This window comes from Panthera pardus, unplaced genomic scaffold, assembly GCF_024362965.1.
Source record: "Panthera pardus isolate Hobbes unplaced genomic scaffold, ASM2436296v1 HiC_scaffold_24, whole genome shotgun sequence".
Lineage (NCBI taxonomy): Eukaryota > Metazoa > Chordata > Mammalia > Carnivora > Felidae > Panthera > Panthera pardus.
In genome coordinates this window covers 61,605,483-61,629,986 of record NW_026526810.1, presented here as the reverse complement: position 1 = coordinate 61,629,986, position 24,504 = coordinate 61,605,483, and the positions used below count along the sequence as shown (strand labels likewise).

The 24,504-nt window shown below is 44.7% G+C and overlaps 1 protein-coding gene across 1 annotated transcript in view; it reads right to left on the bottom strand.

Moving 5' to 3' along the window:
* The window catches only part of RYR3 (ryanodine receptor 3), a 524,284-nt gene that overhangs the window by 85,132 nt on the left and 414,648 nt on the right, over positions 1-24,504 (bottom strand). The window contains exons 51-63 of the mRNA XM_053889214.1: positions 23,972-24,135; positions 21,812-21,890; positions 17,770-17,859; positions 16,634-16,780; positions 16,362-16,424; positions 14,869-14,944; positions 14,630-14,749; positions 11,761-11,880; positions 11,148-11,215; positions 10,092-10,213; positions 5,108-5,157; positions 4,456-4,516; positions 1,503-1,741 (exon numbers count right to left, since the gene is read on the bottom strand). Of these exons, the coding sequence (XP_053745189.1) occupies positions 1,503-1,741; positions 4,456-4,516; positions 5,108-5,157; positions 10,092-10,213; positions 11,148-11,215; positions 11,761-11,880; positions 14,630-14,749; positions 14,869-14,944; positions 16,362-16,424; positions 16,634-16,780; positions 17,770-17,859; positions 21,812-21,890; positions 23,972-24,135 (1,399 nt within the window). The remainder of the gene's footprint in view (positions 1-1,502; positions 1,742-4,455; positions 4,517-5,107; positions 5,158-10,091; positions 10,214-11,147; positions 11,216-11,760; positions 11,881-14,629; positions 14,750-14,868; positions 14,945-16,361; positions 16,425-16,633; positions 16,781-17,769; positions 17,860-21,811; positions 21,891-23,971; positions 24,136-24,504) is intronic.

The following is a 24,504-nucleotide window of genomic DNA, read 5'->3' as shown; positions in this document are numbered from 1 at the left end:
CCCCACCCCCGGCCCTCGCCCCCCCCCAACACATGATAGAGCCCTTTCTACCAAATGGTAGCTACTGAACAGAGAGAGAACCCACTGACAGGAAGAACACCCTCCAATGAGCCATCCCACTTCCTTTGGGGACTTTTGATATGAATCACACTGCTTCCAGGGAAAGAAATCATTTGACCAAGGAGATCCACAAGGGTTTTTTTTTTCCCCAAAAGAGGGAGACACTATGGTTAAATTTTACACATAACAATATTTCCTTTCTTGGAAAGGAAGAATGCAAGAAGTCTGAAGTTTGAATGAGCCTTTTGTCAATTTCCTAGGAAGGTAGGCAGAACATCCTGACCTCTTTAGAGACAGAGCAACGTTTCTCATGTCCACCTGCATAAGTTCTCTGACGGACATTTTTCACAAAACGGTTCAATCACATCACGATTTCGCCAGGTTTCCTGAGGGAAGGGTATGTTCCACTTAGGAATCCACAGAATTTAATCTATAGGCTACATGCTCCTTTAACGCCTGGAACTCATAATAAGGCAGGGATTAAATGAACACAATGAGAACTAATTTAATTTAAAATTTTCAACAAGTAAATGCATTGTTTCCATGATGTGAAATAATGAGTTTGGATGTTCCCCTATTCCTTTGCCCTCCTCCATGGAAATAACTGATTTTTAGTTGTTCAGGGATATAGAAGTCATAGCCTTGGCTATGGACAACTGTTTAAATTGAATTAAATCATGCGCCAACATTTAAAGTGTGAAACTGAAGCTCGGTGGCAGAGTATTTGCACTAAGGGGCTCTATGTGGTACTAAATGCAAACTGAAATAAAACCAACCGACTATGGTCTCTTCTGAAGGCTCAGATAATGAAATGTTAGCAGCTTTCCTTTGCTCCTGGTATCCAATGAATAAATTAGGGCTTCTTAACAGGAAATTTGGTATCTGAAAAACCCTGGGAGCAAACCTATATCCCCTACTGGATTACTCAGATAACCTTTTCAAATTAAGTGGGAACACAACGGCTGACAGCTAAGCTAGTGGGTGGAAAATTCTGGTCCTCAATAACAGTGGAAAAAGATGAAATATTATATACTCAAATTGGGGGATTTCTGCCCCTGTAAGTACCTATTACTCCATTTTTAAACCTAAGAAGGAGAAAGTATGGAATAATTATCTCTATTCCACTTTCTTTCTTTTTTTTTTTTTTTGAAGATTATTTATTTTGAGAGATACAGAAAGAGAGCGAACAAGCATGTGCGCAAGTGGGGAGAGGCAGAGAGAGGAGAGACACCCAAGCAGAGCAGAGTCCAATGCAGGGCTCAAACCCACAAACTGTGAGATCATGACATGCACTGAAATCAAGAGCTGAACGCTTAACTGACTGAGCCATCCTGGCGCCCCTCAATTCCGCTTTTAAGGTTAATTCAAGCAAATGAGTCACACACCCTTTTTATCTGGAGCCATGTGCATATAAATCCACAATAGATGGCAATCTGACTTACAGAGTAAATCCACCCCGAACTGATGCTGAGCAACATGCTCAAAGATGGACGTCAGGATGGGGAGCAGAGCCACCGTGGTATAGTTAATATTCTGAGACACGCCTTTAATCTGTGTTCTGGAATGCGTAAACTTCCCGAGCTTCAGATTTTCCGAAGTCTTCTCTAAGTCTTCCGCCGCATTTTCAAAGAAAGCTCGTAACCCAGCCTTCACCAGCTCTGAGCCTGACTTCATGACAGTCCTGTAAGCAAACGATGTTCAAAACCAAAAGCACAATCCTAACCTCTGGCCGACCCCCTTCTTGAAACGGGTGACTTGTAGTTTAACCTGGGCAGACATTTGACACCCTAGTCACCTGACTGACATGGAGTCAGGGGAAGAGGAGAGAGCAGTTAGCATCCAGGAAGCAAGCTGGGTCACACAATCCCAAAGGGGGCTAGCAACTGGACAGTGTTGTCTGTTGGAGGGAGTTGGCACTCGACTCTTCAGGAAGATGTGGAGGAGAGTTTAGAAAGAAACCGATTTTGGTCACTTGCTATTAATAGAATGTCCCAGCAGGCTATATTCCTCTGTATATTTCTAATTGTAAGGAAGGAGAGGTGAGTTTTTCTTACAGTTCACTATGGGATGAGTAACTTCTTTAAGGAAAGAAATATTGGCTCTCTCCCATGATGCAGGACCTCTCAGAACAAAGAAATAACTCAGCTTAAGCTTACGTTTCTATTAGCTAGCAGGGATGTCCTAGCTTGGAGAAGGACATTTTTTGTTTCCCACACAACAAAAGTTTATTGAAAAATAAAGTTCCCCCTAGTTTTCTCTACAACTGTGGAAAACAAAGCAGTGTTCTCTATGCCGGTACAGTGCACTTGGACAGCAACACCTTATGTGTAGAATCCTGCACTACGTCACCCCAGAAGCGAACAGGAGAAAATGGTTGTACCAGGAGCTGTTTGGGGACACAGACGCAAATGGCCATTAGCTTAAGGACGTCAAGGTTATGACAGCAACTACAGTAGAAAGGGTGTCACCATCTCCTTTGGCATCGATTATCCTGCTCCTGTCCTGTTAATACTTGGGCATGACAGTGAGCAAAATGCTTCCCAATTTTTCAGAGGGAGAGAGACAGAGCATGAGTGGGGGACAGGCAGAGAGAGAGAGAGAGGGAGACACAGAATCTGAAGCAAGCTCCAGGCTCTGAGCTGTCAGCACAGAGTCCGACATGGGACCTGAACCTACAACTGTGAGATCATAACCTGAGCTGAAGTTGGATGCTTAAGCGACTGAGCCACCCAGGTGCCCCTCCGTATTTCAGCATCTTATTCACAAGATTATGACAGGCTTGCTTCAAGGACAGATGCTTTTTATCTCCAGAATTTTCAAGGTCATCATCTGTCCTAGCCCCCCGCTCCCCCACCGCTAACCAGAAAAAGAAGAAGAAAGAAATGAGGTAAGTGAGGCTTGCTCCTGGACTGTAAGGATTAATGAGCTATCTTTCTAACTTTCTAGTCTTGGGTTTTTGTCAGGAATGATTATCAAACACGCTGACCTGCATTGAGAAAAAGGGGGGGGGGGTACTCTCCCAAAGGCAGTCCACATGCTTCTGGAAATTAAGATTCCTCATCTCAGGTGCACAGAATTTGAGTCCCCTGGGGTGCCTTGGTCTGATCTGCAAACTTGCACTGTCCTAATACCTCCATGTTTGTTTCTAGGGTTTAGACCCCTAAAATCTCTTTTAATTATGCTTAACGTTTTTTTTTAAATTTTTTTAACGTTTTATTTATTTTTGAGACAGAGAGAAACAGAGCATGAATGGGGGAGGGTCAGAGAGAGAGGGAGACACAGAATCTGAAACAGGCTCTAGGCTCTGAGCTGTCAGCCCAGAGCCCGATGCGGGGCTCGAACTCACGGACCGCGAGATCATGACCTGAGCCGAATTCGGACGCCCAACCGACTGAGCTACCCAGGCGCCCCAGCTTAACGTTTTTTTGATAACCAGTCTTAGTTTGTAGTAGATTTTCATCTTGTGGCCACTCTCTTAGTTGGTTTCTCTCTTCCTCATATCGTTTTGGGAAGTGCGTCATCCTCCCAACTTTGACAAGGGCTCTACTCAAAGAGTGTGTTCAAGAAAGTTCCCTGTCTTTCCCACTACTTCTCATTTTCATCTCATCAGATCATTTATGTTTAAAAAATTTTTTTAATGTTTTACTTTTGAGAGAGAGACAGAGCATGAGCGGGGGAGGGGCAGAGAGAGGGAGACACAGAATCGGAAGCAGGCTCCAGCCTCCATGCTGTCAGTACAGAGCCCGACATGGGGCTCGAACTCACAGACTGAGATCATGACCTGAGCCCAAGTCAGATGCTTAACCGACTGAGCCACCCAGACGCCGCTAGATCATTTATGTTTATATTACCAGAACTTAACATGTACGTTTGTTAAAATTTCCTTTCCCTTTCAGCCATCTTTCCTGCAAGACCCTCAGGTCATGGGTTTAAACCTATCTTTGCCTCTGATCTTTTTATCACACATCCCCTGCATTCCCCTGCTTGGCTGCTTTGGATTCAGAGTGTTATGGTTCCCTTCTCCCAGGATGCTTGTGGCCTTACCACCTATCAGGCAGCTCTTCCCTTTTTGTGGATAATGAGGTATAAAGCGGCACTTTGCTATATTATATACTTTATCTTCTGAAAGATCAACTTCTCAGGAAGAGAAGACAAGAATTGATCAAATGCTCAGCTTTTAGCGTGCGGTACACACCCTGACAGTGGCCCTCCATCATGTGAACTGAAAGATGGAGAGTGCTAATGTCAGGTGAAGATTCATCTCTTCCCTGTCTCCCCTCCCTCTCCCCAGCTCCTGCAGAGCTGTGGCACATCTCCTCTTCTGTACAATAAGTGAGAAGAGAGGGTCACAGAGGGAGTCTTGAGAAACTACTGGAAAAAACTGGGCAGACTTACCTTGTGTCAAGTGTCTGAGCTAAGATGTGAAGACAGCTCACCATTGTAGTAGAATCACTTCCTAGAACAAAACAATATCACTGGTGACTCCCCAAACCCTTCAGCCTGTCTTTTTTTTAATGTTTATTTATTTTGGGGGAGAGCATAAGCAGGAGAGGGGCAGAGGATCCAAAGCGGGCTCTGTGCTGACAGCAGTGAGCCCGATGCACGGCTCGAACTCACGAATCATGAGATCATGACCTGAGCCAAAGTCAGACGCTCAACCTACTGAGCTACACAGGTGCCCCCAGCCTATCTTTTAAATGCAATCTTCTCATATGCACAAACCACATCCCGGCATAATTAACCATCAACACTAAGAGTGCCAGACCTATGTGCTGGGACAATGCATTTATCTTTGGCCTGACACATACACTGTTTGATGGATGTTAGAGGCAGAGCTTAAAACATTCATCGGTGTGGAAAATTTGAGCTGTTGTAGGGGTAGAGAGGTCATTTATCATACTTCAGATCAATTTTCTATGGCAAATTTAGGTGACACCTTAGTCCTAAGGCTCAGGTTGTCTGTAGGCACCAGAAATAAAGGCAAAATGCAAGTGAAGGATAATTACAGGGAGGAGTGAGGCTTTGAGAAATACTCCTCTTCACTTACCAAAGAGGGAAATCCTGTGTCGAACAAGAGCAGCGAGTTTGCAGAACAGGCTGAAGCAGAAAAGAAGGCGAGTAGGAAAGGCACAGAAATCCAAGGTCTTACTCATACCCTCCCTACCCCAGGCCCCCACACTTTAAAACAAAGAGCACAGAATGACCCTTGAGCAAGATGCACTGTGTTCCTCTCAAAGGATCCTCTGGACCACATTAGAAAAACATATGCTTTCCGGTTCCATCCATGTTGCTGCAAATGGCCAGATTTCATTCTTTCTCATTGCCAAATAGTATTCCATTGTACATGTAAACCACATCTTCTTTATCCATTCGTCAGTTGATGGACATTTAGGCTCTTTCCATAATTTGACTATTGTTGAAAGTGCTGCTATAAACATTAGGGTACAAGTGCCCCTGTGCATCAGCACTCCTGTATCCTTTGGGTAAATTCCTAGCAGTGCTATTGCTGGATCATAGGGTAGAGTGTTATGCTAAGTGAAATAAGTCAGGCAGAAAAAGACAGATACCATATATTTTCACTCATATGTGGGTCCTGAGAAACTCAACAGAAGACCATGGGGGAGGGGAAGGGGGAAAAAAAAGTTACAGGGAGGGAAGGAGGCAAACCATAAGAGACTCTTAAATACAGAGAACAAACTGAGGATTGATGGGGGTGGGGGAGAGGGAAAAGTGGGTGATGGGAATTGAGGAGGGCACTTGTTGGGATGAGCACTGGGTGTTGTACGGAAACCAATTTGACAATAAATTATATATAAAAAAAAGAAAAATGTATGCTTCCCACTGTCTTGTGGGACAGTCATGAAGGCACCTTGGAGGCAGCCCCCACCCCAAAGAAAATAATCCTTCTGCAACAACTAGAGTATTTTGCAGTAACAAGGTTACTGCCAACAACCTCTTGCTATACAGTCCCATGTGCTAAAACATCCATTTGTAGGACATCCAGGAGTAAATGAGGGTTCTGAAAGGGATCATGCTTTTCCCACTGTTGCAATGGATTGCAAACCATTTTGCAGCCTTCTCTGGGGGTGTGAGGCTTTAGTTGGGAGGTGGGGAAGAAGGTGGCAACAGAAGAAAATTAATGGTTCAGGCACAGGGGGATATGATGTTGAATAAAAACATTTTAGGATATTGCTTTCCTCTGTCATTTCCTATCAGTCTGTGGGCCTGACCGAGTAGCTGTCCTCACTGTGCCCTGGGAAGTTAGGAAAGCCCATCTGCTATGCTTTTGTGCTTTCTGACCCTACTCCACCCTTTCACCCATCTTTTCTACCCCAGAACCCCTTGGAGGTCCAGCTGTATCTTATCATTTTACTTTCCATGGTATCTAGCAGAGAGCCCTGTGCAGTTAGAAAAGAGCTCCATAAACGTATGTGAATATGCCATGGATGGACCCTTGCCCACTACAGCCGTAATTTGGCCTGAACTGCCAGTAGTTCTTGGGGAGAGAATGCTCAGAACTCTGACACTATGTGACAGTGGCACAGCTAGACAAGAACTTTGTAGTCCCTTGAGAAAGCAGTCCTTGCTGGTGGAACGGAAAAGGGAAGTTAGAATAAAAACACCTGATACAGGCCAAGGGCTTCCAAGGCGAGATTGAGCTGAAGTCCTTCCCAACCTCTCACTCATAGCTTGTCACGGGCTCTCTGACCCACAACAGGGGCAGAAGTCTTTTCGGGGACAGCTCAAACTGAGAAGAAACACATCCTGAGTGTTGGTGGAGATCAAAACTTGCTCGCCTTTATGTACTGAAGTGCTGAATCACGTATGTTCACTAACCGGAATTTAAATAAAAACTTAAAAAAAAAAAATAACACAGACTTGCTCACTTTTAAGTGGCTTTCAATTAATGCCCTGAGTCTACTGGGCTGTTGACTAGAAAATCGCAGCCAAAGTTGCCCTGTGGTTAGTCATCTGTTCTTGCAGTGGGAATAATTTGGAAACCCTGGCCTAGTGCTTCAGAGAACTCAGAGTAAGTTAATAGAAATCTGACAGACTGCTAATACGAAATTAAATAACGGACTGCTTTTTTGTGTTTCTCATCGTGTGTACTTGTTTAAAAAAAAAGTTTATTTTTGAGAGAGAGAGAGAGAGAGAGAGAGAAGAGAGAGAGGGAGAGCCAGAGATTCCGAAGCAGGCTCCATGCTGTCAGTACAGATGTGGGGCTCGATCTCACCAACCATGAGATAATGACCTGAGCTGAAATCAAGAGCCTGATGCTTAATAGACAGAGACACCCAAGTGCCCCTCACTGTGTCCACTTAAAAATAAATTTAATGTTTATTTTTGAGAGAGAGAGAGAGAGGGCACATGTGTGCAAGAGAGGGAGAGGCAGAGAGAGAGAGGGAAACAGAGAATCCCAAGCAGACTCTGTGTGGACAGCAGAAAGCCTGACCCGAGGTTCAAACTCAGGAACCATCAGATCATGATCTGAGCTGAAACTAAGTGCCGGGCACTCAACTGACTGAGCCATTCAGGCACCCCTCATTGTGCCCATTTAAAAAAAAATTTAATGTTTATTTATTTTTGAGAGAGAGAGAGAGAGAGAGAGAGAGAGAGAGAGAGAAAGGCAGGCAGACACAGAATCTGAAGGAGGCTCCAGGCTCTGAGCTGGCAGCATAGAGCCCAGCATGGGGCTCACACACACAAACTGTGAGATCATGACCTGAGTCGAAGGCTGATGCTTAAGCACCTGAGCCACCCAGGCTCCCCTCATTGTGTCCATTTTTAAAAGACATGTATTTGATAAAAAAAAAAAAAAAAATCATGGAGTTGGGGGAGGGGGATAGCCTGGAGGAACATGAGTTCCGTGGCTCTACTCTGACTAGCTGGGCTGTCCTGGTGAAGCCACTTAGCTGCTCTGGGTATCACTTTTCTCACCTGTAAGTAGACAGGTATCACAAGATCCTCTTTTTAGAATTAGAATTAGGGGCTGATAAACTCAGATATTTCTGGTGAAAAGCTTCAAAGTGGACGCATGCTCAGTACGAAGTAACATTATTTTTAAAAAGTGCATTTTTAGAGAGACAGAGCGAGCTCGCACGCACGTGTGCACCTATGTGCACGAGCTGGGGAGGGGCAGAGAGCCAGAATTCCAAGCAGGCTGTCAGCACAGGCTTTGAACTCACGAACCCGTGAGATCATGACCTGAGCTGAAATCAAGAGTTGGCCGCTTAATTGACTGAGCCACCCAGGTGCCCCAAAACAACATTTTTCAAACTAAACCAGACGGTTAGGTCGTTTGATCCTAATACTAACCTGGCTCCCCTGGGCAAGTCAGAAGCACTTGCCCAGGCATACCAAGGCCAGTTAAGTTTTCAAAGGCCCCCTCTTGTCCCCTAGGGGGCCCATAATTTAAGCAGAAGTTCTTAGGCCAGTGTTATGAGGGGCCAGAGTCCCCAGGTGCTTGCCCATCTCAGAATTTGCAAGTGATAAATTAGAGGGACCACAGGGAGAGAGTGTGGTAGCACTGGCGAAGGGCACCAGATGCAGAAGAGGTGAGGCAGAGGTGAAGGATGCGGACACGAGGGGTCTGGAGGTGGAAAGCATTTGGTGCAGACACAAGCGCTTCTGTGGGAGGGGAGCGAGCACACGATGGATTTGGAAGCTATTTGCGAGGCTGATCAGATCCAGGTTGCATTCCAGCCATGACAAATGGTGCCTGGCTGAACAAATGTTACATTTCCATGAATTAATAATCTAACAAAAATAGATGAAGAAGACAGACACACCTGCCCTCTGTTGGATTATCAGAGTATCTCACTCTGCCTCTCATTTCTCTACCTTCTTACAAAATACACCAGCTAATCCTGAAAAAATTTACGAAGTCTTTGGTCGGTAACTGACGCTACGGGTATCTCATTTTGAAAGCGTGGGCTTCTTCTTTCTTACTAAGTGAAATTAAGTAATGACTGTGCAGAAAAAATGGCACTCAACGTGGATAGAGACGACTCTCATTCTTGCCCTCACTTACTCCCTGGGTCACTTCAGGCACCAGCGTGAACCTGACCAAACCTCAGAGTCCCTATCTGCAAATTGGAGAGCATATACAGGCAGTTCTTAGAACACTGTGAGGTTTCACAATGATATTTGCAAGAGTTATAGCCCATTTGTGTAAGTATGAAAAATGATCTCACTGCTTAGCCTTGTGTTTAATAAATGTTAGCTAAATCCTAAGGTTGAATATCCTCACAAGGATGATGGTATTTAACAGCTGGGCCTTTCTAAAGTATATTGTATGCTGTTCACCATCAACGGCTGCTAGGGAAAGAGTTGACTGCTTCCGTTACAGTTCTTAACTCTGCCGTTTAGAAGTCTAACCCATTCCTTGTCATCCTAAATCACATATGGAGAAAACCGGAGGCACGGTGGAATTCATCTTTTAGCCTGCTCATAAAGCACTCCCTTTGCTCTCCTCTCCCTTGAGGTATCCACACGTTACGCCTAGCGGAATGAGGACGAAGGCTGGTGTTCCAGATGCATTTTTTTTTTTCCTATTAGGAATTTAAATTGAATTATGTTGCTCTAGATTTCAAATATCAGATCATCCACAATAAGACTTGTAAGATCTGATTCTTTAAAACAAATTTAAACTTAAAAAGCCTGTAAGAATGGGATGGAAGCCAGCATTAATCTTGTTTCTTCTCAACGTTGTGTGTTTGCTTGTCCAAGCTTCAGAATTGACTTTGCCTTTTTCTAAATGTTATTTCAGGATAAAAGTTGATCTGAGTATATAAAATTTTCCCAAGCCCTACTGATACATCCAAACAGTGCATTTCTCTTGGTTGCCAAAATAATACACAGATAAGTATGAATATAATTACTTTCAAAACCAGGAGGATAACCAAAACCTCTGTGCTGCCAATCATCAGATCACAGTTCATTTCTCCGAAGGATTCGCCATTTAGTCTCCAGGAATCTGGGGTTTTACATAGGTCACGTCAGCACCATGACCTTGTCATTTGTAGACTCACCTGGCCACCATTTCTTTCTCCTTATGGGAGGCATAGCCACTGCTGCTGAGGGGTTTTAGAGGGGATGACAGGAAGTAGAGGCGGTGATTGGTGAAGTACTGGTCAACCAGCGGGAGGAGAACCTAGAAAATCCACCATAAATGAACTTCTAGAAAGTTCATCAAAGCCCCTCCTTCAGTTCCTTTGAAAAAGTTCATTTTCAGGGAGCAAAAAGCCTCTGAACACAGGTCCTGGAATTTCCAGGAATCTCTACCCAGTGAATTGCAGTTTCCAACCCATTTTCCTCTTGTACACCTCAAACCAGAGGCCTTGGGGATATGGGAATGGAGAAGGTCACTGACTGACTGAGGGTCCAGAGAAATATGCATATGGCCCTGAGCCAGTATTTTCAGGATAGTCTGGTAGGTCATGGTACTTCTTGGGCACGGCATCCAACAGGGACACTTGGGGAAGGGCCTACCACTTTCAGCCTTGAGCCTTTATGTCTCTGTTTCTCGGGCACAGTTATCCCAAGGCCTCATGTGCATACAGGCCTCTGAGTAGGGTTGTTTGGAAGAGACTGCTCATCACTGGTACCCAAATTCATCCTTCTCTTCTTTTAGCAATAGAAACCCCCATGTTTTAGGTGGGCATGGGGTCGCCCAGCTACAGAATGCATCACCCAGATTCCATGGTGGCTGGGTGAAGCTAGAACAGCTGAGTTCTAGTCAATGGGACAGATCTTTAAGAGAGAAGGGGCCTGTCCTCCCCTTTCCCACTGATGTGACATAGGTGAGCCCATCTGGACCCCATTGACGTACATCACACTTGAGGTGATGGTGGGGCACCAGGAGGACAGTACCAGAGTCCCTGGATGATGGCATGGAGAAGACCAGGCTTCCTAGCACCTCAGTCGACCTACCTGCCCCCGGACTGTTCCACAACAGAGAAATACATGTCCAGCTCATCAAAGCCAATGGAGTTTTGCCTATCTTTGTTAGATTAGCTTAGCGGACACCCTACATTGTACAGATTCTAAGAAGACAGTAATTTGGTTAAATGCAGGGAATCACTTACTTTGGCAAAGAATTTGATCTCCTGGTCATGGGGAGACTTTTCAGTTTTCCCACTGCTGACAATGGCTTCTACAAAGACAAAAATAACACAAAGTTGGCCATAGTTAAAACAAACACAAAAACAACCACAGCATTTTAGACACAGAGCAACTTTCCTCAGGGTCATGGAAAGGCCATTTCATTTTTACAAAATATCTCGTATTTTACAAAGTACTTTATAGCTGTGTTGGCTAGGTGTTTCTTCTGTCAGTTCTCTAAGCTGTTTTAGTGCCCTTTCCTCTACTTTGTTGATGAGAAAGCAGCTTCAGAGAGGTTGAGTCATATGCCCACAGTCACAAAGCAAAATAATGGAAAAGTTAAAATAGGATGAATTATATGAAAAAAATGACAAGTGGCTCAAACCCTGAAACCAAGGATGAAACAGATTTTTTTTAAAGAGGGGGACAAAAATCTCAGCCACCGTTTCCCCCCCAAAACCTATGATGTCTCAATGAATTACGAACAGCTACAGTATGAAAGCATCATCCCTTGATAAAGGAATACCACATTCTTTTTGAGATTATGAAATATTAAGGGAAGCACACATTTGGGGGATATTTCACAATGATACTTACCCAAATGGGCAATAAACTCTTGGGCGGAATCAACATATTTCAGGATCTTCTTCAAAAATTTATAGGCAAACCTCTTTTCCATGGAGGAGGCATCCAGCTCCATATCCTTCATACCTCTAGGTTGGAAATGGGTAAATCCCAGGAAGTAACAGAGATGACTATGTGACTTCGGAGCATCAGCAATCCTATCTGTGTTGACTTTACTTTCCAAACGTTAATGGTTATTCTGGCCTAGTGACCTGCTTTGTCATTTGACTGATTCCCCTTGCACTTGGAACCTGAGTTTATGAGCACCCAATACCTGCACTATGCTAACGTCTGAAAAGATTTTTCAAAATATCTTTATCATTCATTCAACAAATATCGAGCTGGGGATAAATCGGAGAAGCAAACAAGATCCCTGCCTCCATGGAACGTACAGACTAGCTGTAAATGGACACAAATAATATATAGCACAAAATATAAATTACGTGGAATGCTAGAAGCTAGTAAGTTTTGTGAAAAAAGAAAGATTAAAGCAGTATGAAAAGGCCCAAGGTGGGGGGGCAAGCAGACTGTAGTGTTACATGGGGCCATCAGTGCTGGCTTCATTGGGAGATGACATTGGGGTAAAGGCTTGAGGGAGGTGAGGAGGTGAGCCATATAGACATCTGGGGAAGGAGTTTTCCAGGCATATGGACTGGTGGTGCAAAGGTCCTGAGGCAGGAACATGCACGCCGAGCTGAAGGAATATGGCAGATGCTAGTGTGGATGGAATGGATGTGAGCAGGCAAGCAGAGAAACAGGAGGTGGTTAATAAATCATTAGGGCCCTACGGGCCATCCTTAGAATTTTGCTTTAGCTCTGAGATGAGAAGCTACTGAAAGTTCTGGATAGAGGAATGACTTACATTACAAATTACTTTAATTGCTAGGTTTAAAACTGATGGTGGGGGGCAAGGGTTGAAGCAGGTGCCTGGATAGGAGGCTCTTACAGGAATGATGGTAACAGCATGGAAGGGGCGAGAATGGTCACATTCTGGATATCGTTTAAAGCAGAACTATCAGGATGTCCTGAAGGACTGGATGTGGGTTGGGGGAAAAAGAGGAGTCAAGGCTTTTGGGTTGAGCACCAGGAAGAATGGGCTGCCGTGGCGTGATGGGGAAGCTGAGGATGGAGCAGTTCAGAGATACGGATAGCGGGAAATGAGTTCTCCTTACTGACGGGGCTCTGGCTTCCTTGCCTGCACACCCAAGTGTCCTCTGTAGGGGCTGGCGCATGGTAAACAGCTACTAGGCTATGTCTGCTGAGTTCAACCATCCTTTTCATTTCCCCCCTTATTTCCTTGATTTCCTTTTTAGTTCTGGTAAACAGGAATTTTTCATTTCTGTAAGCAAGTTATTTATCAGCAAACCACAGCGCACGTTCCTCTGGGTGTTAAGAAGAGGATTAAAACGACGAAGGGAGCGTTTCTCAAATGCTTCCCCAGAGGTGGTCTCCTGCTGTCTGACCTTTCCTGCTTCACAATATGGCAAATAAGTTTTGCTATTTTTTCACAGGCGCTACGAGAGAAATATTTGTATGGGTTTTTATTTTTTATTTTATTTATTATTATTCTTTTTTTTTGGCCACTCTGTGGCAAAATTCTGTAGGAGACTAAAACAAGAAACAGCAGTTGGCTCAGCAAATGTTTCTTTCAGAAGGAATGGCTATATCAGATAGGAACCCTGGCTTGTTTTGTCTCTCTTCAAGGGACTCAGCGAGCATGACTTAAGGAGCAAAGCCCATCAGTGACATCTGACCAGTGAGGAAACAGGTTCTAGGTTCAAGCAGCTAAGACCCTATTCATATATCATCCTCATCTAGATCATTCTGACAAGCACAAGTTTGCAATAAAAACTCAGGAAATCTTGATGCATTCAGTCTCCTCAGTGGTGCTGTGTCTTCAAAGAATCTGTTCTCTGTGTTCAAAGACTGTTTATGTCCATTTTGCTCACTATTGCTCTTATGTAATTTAATCAAATATTGTCTAAAACAAAAACAAAATAGAAATTTGAAGACAATTGCTGATTCTGTGAGAACTAGGCTGCACATTTTGGAAAGACATGAAACTGTGTTTCCAAATACGTTTCTGAAATAGGTATGAGCGAGATAACTAGCTGTAGAAGACAAGAGAGGAAATTGAAAAAAAAATCTATAAGGGGGCACCTGGGTGGCTCAGTCGGGTAAGTGTCTGACCCTTGATTTTGTCTCAGGTCATGATCTCACAGTTCAGGAGTTCGAACCCTGCGTTGGGCTCTGCGCCGACAGCCTGCTTGGGATTCTTTGTCTCTGTCCCTCTCTCTCTCTCTCTTGCTCTCTCTGCCCCTCTCCAGCTTGTGTGTGCACATGCTCTCTCTCCCCAAAATAGACATTTTTAAAAATCTAGAAGATACTGCACTTCTATGGTTTTGTATATGCCGTAATTCTTGCCGTTCTGCAAAGAAGCCCAAGTCCCAAAGGTCTGATGATGCCCTATGGATATGCTTTAGAAGGCCAATCGATAAAACAATATACAAAGAGAAGCTTCGGGGGCCTATAGCACAAGATTTGTGAATGAATGAATGTTTATATGTTTCAATTTCAAATTAAATGTTTAAGGTGTACATGTATAATTTGTCATGATTCTTTGCTATAACTGAGCTTTAAAAATTGATATTGACTGGTCCTGTTTAGGTCAGAAAAGATGGCTTCATGCTCCCCAATAAAAGTTTTCTCATTTCAGAATACTGACCATTATCCTGTCTCCTGTCTGTTTTGCAGACAGGTGATTAAATACCTGGGGAAGGAGAGACCACGTCCACAAGTCCTCCCTGCCCCCCTAACATCACCTGGAAGATGACTTACCTAGAAACCACGATGCCGTTCACCTGGAGGAATTTAAACAGGTCCTGTGCCTTTTCTCGGTCCCTGAACTTCTCCTTGGCTGTCAAGGTGTCATATGGTACCAACAGAGGGTGACTGCCGCCACCTGGGGACAAGAAAGTGAGAGATGACCAACTCTTTGGCCCTTCCTTTGCACTTCCGGGAAAATGTACCTGCCGCACCCCCAGCTCCCCTCCTGCAGGGGGCACCGGGAACCTGGCTCACCTTTGCTCTCCAGCTCCAGCTTCTTCTTCTTGGCCCAGATGTTGTGATAGTTCTCGGCCACGACCTCCACCATTCCCTGTGTCCCACCAAAGAGACAACAGTCAGAGAAAAGCAAAGAAGAAAAATGGGTCCATATCTGCTGGGCTGTTTCAGGCAGCCTCGGGAACTGAGCACCACCAAATGCTAACAGCACATCGCGAAGTGTCTCCCATCATTAATTAGTCTGTGTTTATGCACCTCATTAGTTTTTATAGCTTCCCCTCCATACAGAAAACAGCTTCTAATTCTGTCCTTCCCTTATAACTTATTATCCTGGCAGTCTGATGCATTTATGAGACACACACATTTCCATCTGAAACTGAATTCTGGCAGGACTTGAACATTTTACTCCTGACCTGAAACAGGGAGATGGCAGTGGGTGTCAGGATCCCCCCAAAACCCTTACCTTAGCAGGCTAAAAATAATCACATCTTAGAGAAATGGCTGCAAATACAATTGTTCAAAGAGAGTTCATCTTTCTAAGGCTCAGAAAATAGTGACCTGGAATCAAGGGTGTACGTTGGAAAGACACTTTCTCTAAGGTCCAAAGGGCTGGTCTGACGGACTGTCTGGGGAGTATCTGCCCTGGGTTGGGGCCAATCCTGGCCACCGATGTATGCGGGAGGGGAGGGATGGGAGGAGGCAGCTTGGGGCTTTTAATTTCATCCTCTTGGTTGTACGCCCCTGAATTCTGCACCAACATGGGGCACTCAAGTGAATCTTCCACAGGACATGAGATATGCAAGTGCCCTTGCAGCTGTCGGCACCTGCTGGGACCAGGAAGTCACCCTCACCCCATTGGGGGCTGCTCCACGGGCTTTCTCCTGGCTCTTATTAGTTTTGTTCCAAGTTTTTTTTCCTCCTAGCTGTTAGTTCTGTGTGTTGATACAGTAATTTGCAGTTTCTTCCTCCTTTTAGTGAGTCATTACCTGTGATGATGGCCCTGGAAGAAGTACAAAGCCTGGCCTGCTTAGATAACCGGTTTATTCTACCCGAGACTTGCCCTGTGGCCCTTGCCCAGTCTGGTTCTTTTCAATTCTGATATTTCAGTGGTGACATGTTCTAGGCTTTCTCCCCTCTCCTCACTCCTTTTTCATTTATTTTAATTTTTTAAAGAGCCCTTCTCTCCCTAGGGTCATTATTTTTTTTTTAAAGATTCTTTTTAAGTTTATTTATTTATTTTGAGATAGAGAGCACAAGCAAGGGAGAAGCAGAGACAGAAGGAGAGAGAGAATCCAAAGGAGGCTCCATGCCGTCAGCAGAGAGCCTGATGTGGGGCTCGGTCTCACAAACCATGAGATCATGACCTGAGCCGAAATCAAGAGTTGGATGCTCAACCGACTGAGCCACCCAGGTGCCTCCTCACTCCTTTTGAACAAAACTCTTTGGAGGGTAATATGTCCTGCACTTGGGGGCTTTAGAAAGCAAACTGTTCTGGAAGCACCAACACTGACCTGGAGCTCCCTGGAGAGCACAACGTTGGAGAGGTCCAGGGGAGCAGGACTGTAGCTGTTGCCCTGGGAAAGCAAAGGCAGAATCACTGGGTTTGCCATTATTTTCCTTACTCTTATCAGTATCCTGACTTCAGCTACCAAAGATGTATCCCCGAAAGATCCCCAGGTTTCATTGTTGGTAGTCCTCGCCCCTGACACACCAGGGACAGATTTCCCAGATTCTCTGGGGGTTCCTCACTGGCCCAGTGTCGGCCCCGGGAATGCTGTCATACCTGGCTGGCCTGGGACACACTCCGAAGCTTCTCATTTTCCCGCTGTTGCACCAGGGCCTCTCCCTCTTTGGTCCTCTCCACAGACCAGCCCACAGCCAGCATGGTTTTCAGGGACTCTCTAGCAGGCCAGCGGTAAATTTCCTTCTCCTGGAAGAAAATCCAGGCAGAAGAGCTTTGCAGAGCACGCCCCTGCACTATGACAGGCCTGACTCCCTGGAAAGTTGCCCCCACGGTGGACATGGTTGCAGCTGGCTCCAGCCTCCTCTCTCACTAGGTCCAAACACCCTCTGCGGCATTTCACCTGAAACATGTCATTGTCAGTCTTTCTAACGTTTCCAAGTGCAAGACCCTATAGTCTCCTGCCTCTGGAGGAAACGTACCAGACATTATCCACAGTTTATGGATAAAGAGGAGCAAGAATAGGAGAGTGACTCCTCATGCTCTAGTCACTGTTTCAATTGGGACATGAGGGAATCCATCTGCACAAAACTCTCGTTTGTGCTTGGGAAGTAGAGTTTCTTAGATTTAGAATTCTCTTGAGCTCTGCACCATTTTACAAATGGCCAGTACACCTACAGAGATACATATGCCATCCTTTATGTGTGACATAAAGCTGAAAGCTTACGAAGAACTCTTATTGATACCAAGATAGGAATTCGGAATTGAGTTGAATCAGATTTAATAATAATAATAATAATATCATCTCAAAGACACCTGTCCATACTTCCCTAGGGGTCCTTCTCTCTACTCCCTTCATCTGTCACAACTGGAAGTTATTTCTACCTTAGTTTTCTCCAGCAATTCAATGCTTCCCCAACCCCAAATCCCCCACGTCAACAGTCTGACAAAAGCCCTTCCTAGTCCTGTTGCAAGTGAATTACGAATGCATTTTGGCTCAGCCTCCAAGGGCTAAACAGTGCTTCTCCATCTGGTGGGTGCTCAGGGCCAAAGAACAGAATGTGAGGATGGGCTCCTGGAAATCGGTCCTTGAGGGTCTTGCCCACTGGTGAGTTTCTGAGGAGTTTATGTAAACTTGAGAATGAAATGTGCCCTGAATTCCTCTGACCACCTGATAAAATTCTCAAGTAAGGACAATCAGCATGGCCACTCAGTGCTACCAGAGGCGAGTTTCCTACCTTTTCTGTTAATGTCTTGAAAGGCCTTATCAGTGGATGGGTCTTCACATTTTCATCCAGGGAAATTCCATATTTCCATCCATTCTGACTCTGTAGAAATGTTCTCAGTTCAAATATCCTTGGCATCCAAAGAGCCCTCCTATATGACCCAAATCCCAGCTTCTATTTTCACTGAACAAATGGAATAATGGGATGTGACAGAGCTTGAAAATTCCCCTCCAAAATGTCTAATTGATCCTTTAAGGCCATTAAGCTCTCTGCCCCCCTGGATTTTGAACTCTGCCCCCTTTATTTCTTCTTGTTTCAGCAGCTGTCCTCGCTGCTTACTCGCTTGTGTTTCAGATAGAAGGATGTTTCAAAAGACCCGAGAACAACGCTTCTCAGGTCAGGGTGTCATGTTCACAGGCAAGGAAAGAAGTCAAGGCTAAAGGCATCTGAGGACTGGTCCCACTGCCCACTGCTTGGAGGAGGCTGACCTGACTTGCATTGCTTGTCTGCCAACCCTAGGGAACAATTGTAGCAAGGCAGGTCTTCTAGCATCAAAGAAGTTTAAGAATTTCAAAATCCATTCAACAAACATCAGCTGAATGCCTACTACATTAGGTGCCAGACTCTGTCCCTGGCACTGGGGATACAGAGGAAAGTAAGAGCCCCTGAATTGTCGTAACCTCACAGTTCAAAGACTCCTGGATGTTCTTTCTCAGGCTCTGCCTCAGCCCATGCATTAATGTGTATGTTTCTCAAGTTTCTGTCCCTTCTCAAAGGTACACCCTCCCTGGTAGATGTAATCCAGGCCCACAGTCCATAGGTGGCCTAATCTCAAATCAGGATTGCAGCCCAGATCTCTTCCCTAATTTTCAAACATATTTAAGTTCCATTTGGATGTCCACAGGTACCTCCTCACATGCCTGAAACAGAACCCAGCATTTTACTCCTCTAGGGGGCCTCTCCTCTTGGGTTCCCTGGATCTCAGTGAATGGCACCAGCTACACTCACTTTCCAAGCCAGAAGTGTGAGAATCTTCCTCGATGCCCCCTTCTTCTCTGTACCAGCTCATATTATGTTCAACTTCCCAGACATATTCATTTGTCTGCCTCTCCCTAGCTTCCCTGCCAGTATTTTAGTTCAGGCCACCATTGGCTCTCACCTGGAGTATTACAATAGCTTCCATGTGGTCTCCCTGCCTCCAGTCTTGCCACCTCTCTGTGGACTCCATTTTCTACACCACTGTCAGGCAATATTTATAAAATCACCGAGATCAGGGCACTCTACTGCTTTAAGATTTTCTGACCCCGATCTGTCATCATGGTAAAACCCAAACTCTTTGTGGACTCTAAAGCTACGGCGAGATCTTGTTGACCCTTCTAGACTCATGTCTCACCCTTCTTCATCTGCTCTACTCTGTGATCCCACCATATTGAACTATGGTTCCTTAAAGCCACCAGATTCTCTCTTGCTTCTCTGCTCCCATCTGCTGCTCCCATGGACTGCATTGCACTTGTTACCCTGTGCCTGAACAACTACCTGTCCCTTATCATATAGCAGAGATGTCACCAGCTCAAGGAAGCATTCCTGGACCCCCACTGTTGACTTAGGGACTCCCCTTATGGGTTATGTGCTCTAACCCTGTGCTCATTCCCACAACCTGTATAATGGCTGGCCTATTTTCTTTATCCCACAAGAGTGTGAAGTTCTTGAAAGCAGGGGAAAAATGCTCTTTTCTTTGTTAGATGATCAACGCCCACTTGGCAATGGTGAGCAAACATGTTTCCTTATAAACGTGCTTATAGTCCAGTGGGAGACCGAGAGAGAGATTCATCAAATTCCACACCAGTAAACATGTAGTCAATAACTGGTGAAACTGTTTAATTGTTATAAATATAAATATTAATATAAATATATAAGCTGCTATGAAAACCATGAAGGAAAAGAACAAGATGCTAAGAGGGCCTTTATCTGAGAAATCTGGGAAAGAAGTGTCCTAGGAAGAACTCACATGGGGATGGATATTTGAAGGATGAATTGGTAACTGGTGTTTGTTTGTGTGGGTGCAGATGGGGACCTGGCTCAGAATGAAAGGGGTTTCAGGCTTATGTAGAGTGTGCGTGCGTGTGTGTGTGTGTGTGTGTGTGTGTGTGTGTGTGTGTGTGAGAGAGAGAGAGAGAGAGAGAGAGAGAGAGAGAGAGACAGACACGCTAAAAGGAGGGGATGAGGTTGGAGAGCAGAGGGCAAAGGGAGAGAGGAGGCTGGAGATGGCAGCAGAAGCCAGATTAGATAGTGTCCGCTATTGGGCGATGTCTGGGATTTTGGCCTTTGTATTAAAAATGGTTAGGCTATTAAGGGATTTTAACAAGGAGGAGGGCTGGACTGGAAAACAGCGGTAGAATATGACTAAATTTACATACTGAAACTAGCACTTGCCAGCAGCGTAAAGGACAGAGTGGAGAAAATGCACGTGGGCAGACTAGTTAGGATGTTACCACCATCATCTGGGCAAAAGATGACTGTAGCTTGGACTAAAGCCATGGCATAGACAGACATACACAAATTCAAGAGAGACTAAGGAGGTAAAATCCACATGGATTAGTAATGGATTGGATACTACTTTGGATTCATGGAGGTGTCCCTTTCCCCTAATTCATAGGCTGGCCAAATGGGCATACGTGAAGACCTTCTAGAGCAAGGGTCAGCAAACTGGAGCCCTTTAGCCAATCCACCCAACCCCACTTGCTAAATACAGTTTTATCGGAACACACTCTTTCATTTATGTGTTACCTCTGGCTACTTTTGTGTTGCCACAAAAGTGATGAGCAGTTGTAACAGAGACTGCTTGGCCCGTAAAACCTAAAATGTTGACTATCTGGCCCTTTATTTCATTATTTTAAAAAGTTTTTTAATGTTTATTTAGTTTTGAGAGAGAGAGAGAGAGAGAGAGAGAGGGAGAGGGAGAGGGAGAGAACGAGAATGCACAGGTGCAAGCAGGGAAAGGGCAGAGAGGGAGACAGGATCCAAAGCAGGCTTCATTCTGACAGCAGAGAGCCTAATGTGAGGCTTGAACTCATAGAACCATGAGATCATGACCTAAGCCAGAGCTGGATGCTTAACTGACTGAGCCACCCAGACGTCCCTCAATCTGGCTCTTTACAGAAAAGGTTTGCCAACCTTTGCTCTAAAATCATGACATATTAGCCCACTCTATGGTTACGAGGGTTGTTGTTATCACCAGCCCCAAACAGAAACTGATCAAAGGAAAAAAAACTGACCCCAGATCAATGCAGAGGCTGAGAGAGCGGCTAAATGTGCCCCCTCTCTAGGGCACACTGCTCGGAGGTGGTTTTCTGTGGCTCTGCAGGGGAGACGGGTTCACTGCTACATGCTCGAAGCCGCAGCTGAGCAATGGCCCCAGTCCTCAACTGGCGGCCCACAGGAATCCTGGATGTCTTTGGCACATTCCTCCCACTTTGCCTGCCAGCATTAAAGGGCTGACAGAGCAATTAAACTCATTAAGCAGCCTGACCTCATGTGGTGAGGAATTTTAAACACCAGATGGACAGGCTTATTAATAAGGGAGTGTCTGGAAGTTCTACGGCTGCCTACCATGGGAAGATGCGGGTCCTCCATAAAATGAAATGCAGCTTGCCGACAAAATACAAGGGTAAGGCTTTCAACTGCACTTCCCTTTTTCCAATGCTACATTCAAAGAAAGAATTTCACGAATGCCTCCTGCCCCATACTATGCATTTATGTCAAAATCACATGCTCGGTGCAAACTCCAGAAAATGCAATGTTTAGAAAAGAGTTAACACTCCCAGAATCAATCATTTTCCTGAGAAATACAAAAAGCAGCACCAGCCACTGCTGCTGCCTATTTCTCCGACCTCCACCATCCCTGGGAAATTGCTGCTCAGAAATAATGAATTCTCTTGGCATGGCCAGTCTGTCACTTAGACAAATCAGGCAGATTTCCAGGATTGGACCCTTTAATGTTCTTGGGCTGTTTTTTTTTCCCCCTGACAATTGTCAGTTGGATGATAATCCCTACCTTGTCACAGGCCCATTTATCATGTGAATGCTCCGCGTACTTGGTGACGATGTACTCCCATTTTTCAGGCAAGGAAAAACTGAAATGAGAAAAAAAAAATTACAACCTCCCCAAGCACTTCAGCTGGATGTACTGAAAAGATGGCCAGAACCAACGATCAGCTGGCAGAAGTTGGACGGGAGGGACCAGCTAACCCAAGGCTGAAGCTGGATTCCCAGCTGTGAACTTCATGGCCTGTCCATGCTGGGTCACAGACACACACCAGGTCTTATTGGAGGACATCACTGTAGGAGCCTCTGCTGCACAGGTGACCTCCTTCCAGCTGCTCAAGATTCCATTGGCTCCTGTGCCAGATCTGACCTGGGTTAGACAGTGAAAATCCCCTTATCCAAAGACACTGCCTGTAACCTCACCAACTCCAATCTGGGAATGCCAGAAATGGATAGACAGAGAACCAAATGTTACAAAAGACTGTCTACTTTTTTGGATTCAGAGACTCATGTTTAAATATTAGAATTTGGTTAGGAGAGCAGACACTTGTTTCTGTTAGCCTGGCAGCTTCTGTCCCATCTAGTGGTAAAAAACAAAAACAAAAAACAAAACAAAACAAACAAAAAGCACCCCCATTTTCCTTTGAGGAACAAGCCTTGAATTGCATGGAGTCTTATGTGAACAGTCACCAAGAATGGACATCTGAGTAGGCCAATCAGACTCACTCTCCCTGGAATTTGAGTCTTGAGTTGTTTGAGGCCAGGGCAGCAAAGTCTTTGAGCTGATTCATCTAATGGGGATACTACATTGAAGGTTGTTCATGTCATCACCCTGCCTTGGTTCCTGTGCTTCCTGAGGCCTGGTTGGTCAGCTTTGCACTAGGTTTTAATTATAACCCTGTATCCTTGCAATCATGTGCTTTTCTGCTTAACTTCTAGCTCCTGTTACTTATATTTTTTGGAGAACCATACAGATGCCAGAGGTATATGTGAAGAAATCAGAACTCTCAAGATAACATGGAACCCCACTCATCGCTAGCAAACAATTGTTAATGTATATCTCAAAATGTTTATAAAGGCATCCAAGTGATTACACCATCTGTCATTCCTTCAGTATGTTTACGTTTTCACAAGGTAAAGTTCTCTGAAGTCAACACCTGCGTCTTTTGGGCTCTAGCTTGGTACTTTATCACACCCCTTACCTCTTTTTTACAGCAGGTTCAATTCTATTTCCTGCCATCCACTTGCTCAAGGCTCCATGTGATAGGATGTGTACATAATTTTCCCGAAGGTGAATTTTATACATTATCAAAGCTGACGGCCCCTAGGAATGGCTCAAGCTATGCCTTTCCTATGGGAGCTACTGTCGCAAACCACAAGTCTAAGGGGCTCTTACAGGATGTCTTGATTTCCCTGTTCAATCTAAAGCATTTTTAGAGCTCTTCATTTAAAATGCACCCGGACATGAAGACTATATGACCCACAACACATAATCATAACTAGGAAAGAACTGCCAGAAGACAAAATTGGGCATATGTTGCCCAATATTTTATCTGTGGCCTAATCATCGCTAGAGAGGAATGCTGGGGAACCAGATGGAGGAAGTAAAAGACACTATTGTAGGGTGATTATAAAATTCCAGCATCCCTTGGCATGGCAAAGAGTGGGTCCAGTCTTTCAAATAAGGACCCCATCCTGTTCTGTCACTCACACCCTGAGGCCTTACTGGAGTTCAGCTGAGTGTTATTTATAGAGTTATTTTGATGTATAATGCTATTAGAACTACAGAGGCCTAATTCACAAAGAATGATGATTTTTGTCAAAAAATTCATTAATAAATTAATTGCATCATTTGTCAGCGTGGTTCTTAACAATGCCTCGGGTGACATTTATTTGTGGAAAGCATTAGTCTCTTATAATAAATAAACCAACCCCCGAAAGGAAAGCCCAGAATATAATAATACAGCACATAATCAGATATGGATGGATTAGACCTTCAGAAGCTGACCAAACCCAGTGCCTAACTTGACTTGTAGCGTGTCAAAGAAAATGATCCGCAGGATTAGCAGGACAGAAGGAAGAAAAGTTCATAATCCTCGCTACCTTCTGAAAGAGAAACACCAGCCACTGGCCAAAATGTCGACTGGCTTAGAGATGATTCTGGACTCACTTCATGGTGTTGATGGGTTTGGGGTCAAAGTTGCCATCTGCATCCACTGAGATCTGTTTCTCCAACGTGGCTGAGATTCTGGTATCTAAGTAATCCGGTGGTAGCGCCCCAGCTATAGCACTGAGACAAGGAAGGGCCATTCGGAAAAGGTCTGGGTCATACTTCTGTGAGGAAAGACAAAGACCATGATAGCACAGAGATGAGAACTAGTGCCGCCCACAGGGAACAACTCATCAATTAGCTGAAAAAAATAAAATGCTTGCATTTGTCCAGATTCACCAAAATGGGGAACATCTATATCCTTTGATGCTTTCTGGTGGAAACTTAAGGATCCTTGGAAGATCAAACGACAACCCGTAAAGCCCTCAAGTCTCCATTTGCTTTAAGGTGAAAATCCTTTAATCAAAGTTTAAATCAGTATCTCCCAAATAGTTAATTGCAAGAATATCTAAGGATTACGGTGGTCTATAAACTTGCCTACCACAGATGGTTATAGACCCAACCTGTGACTGGAGAGGACAGGAGAAGCTCTG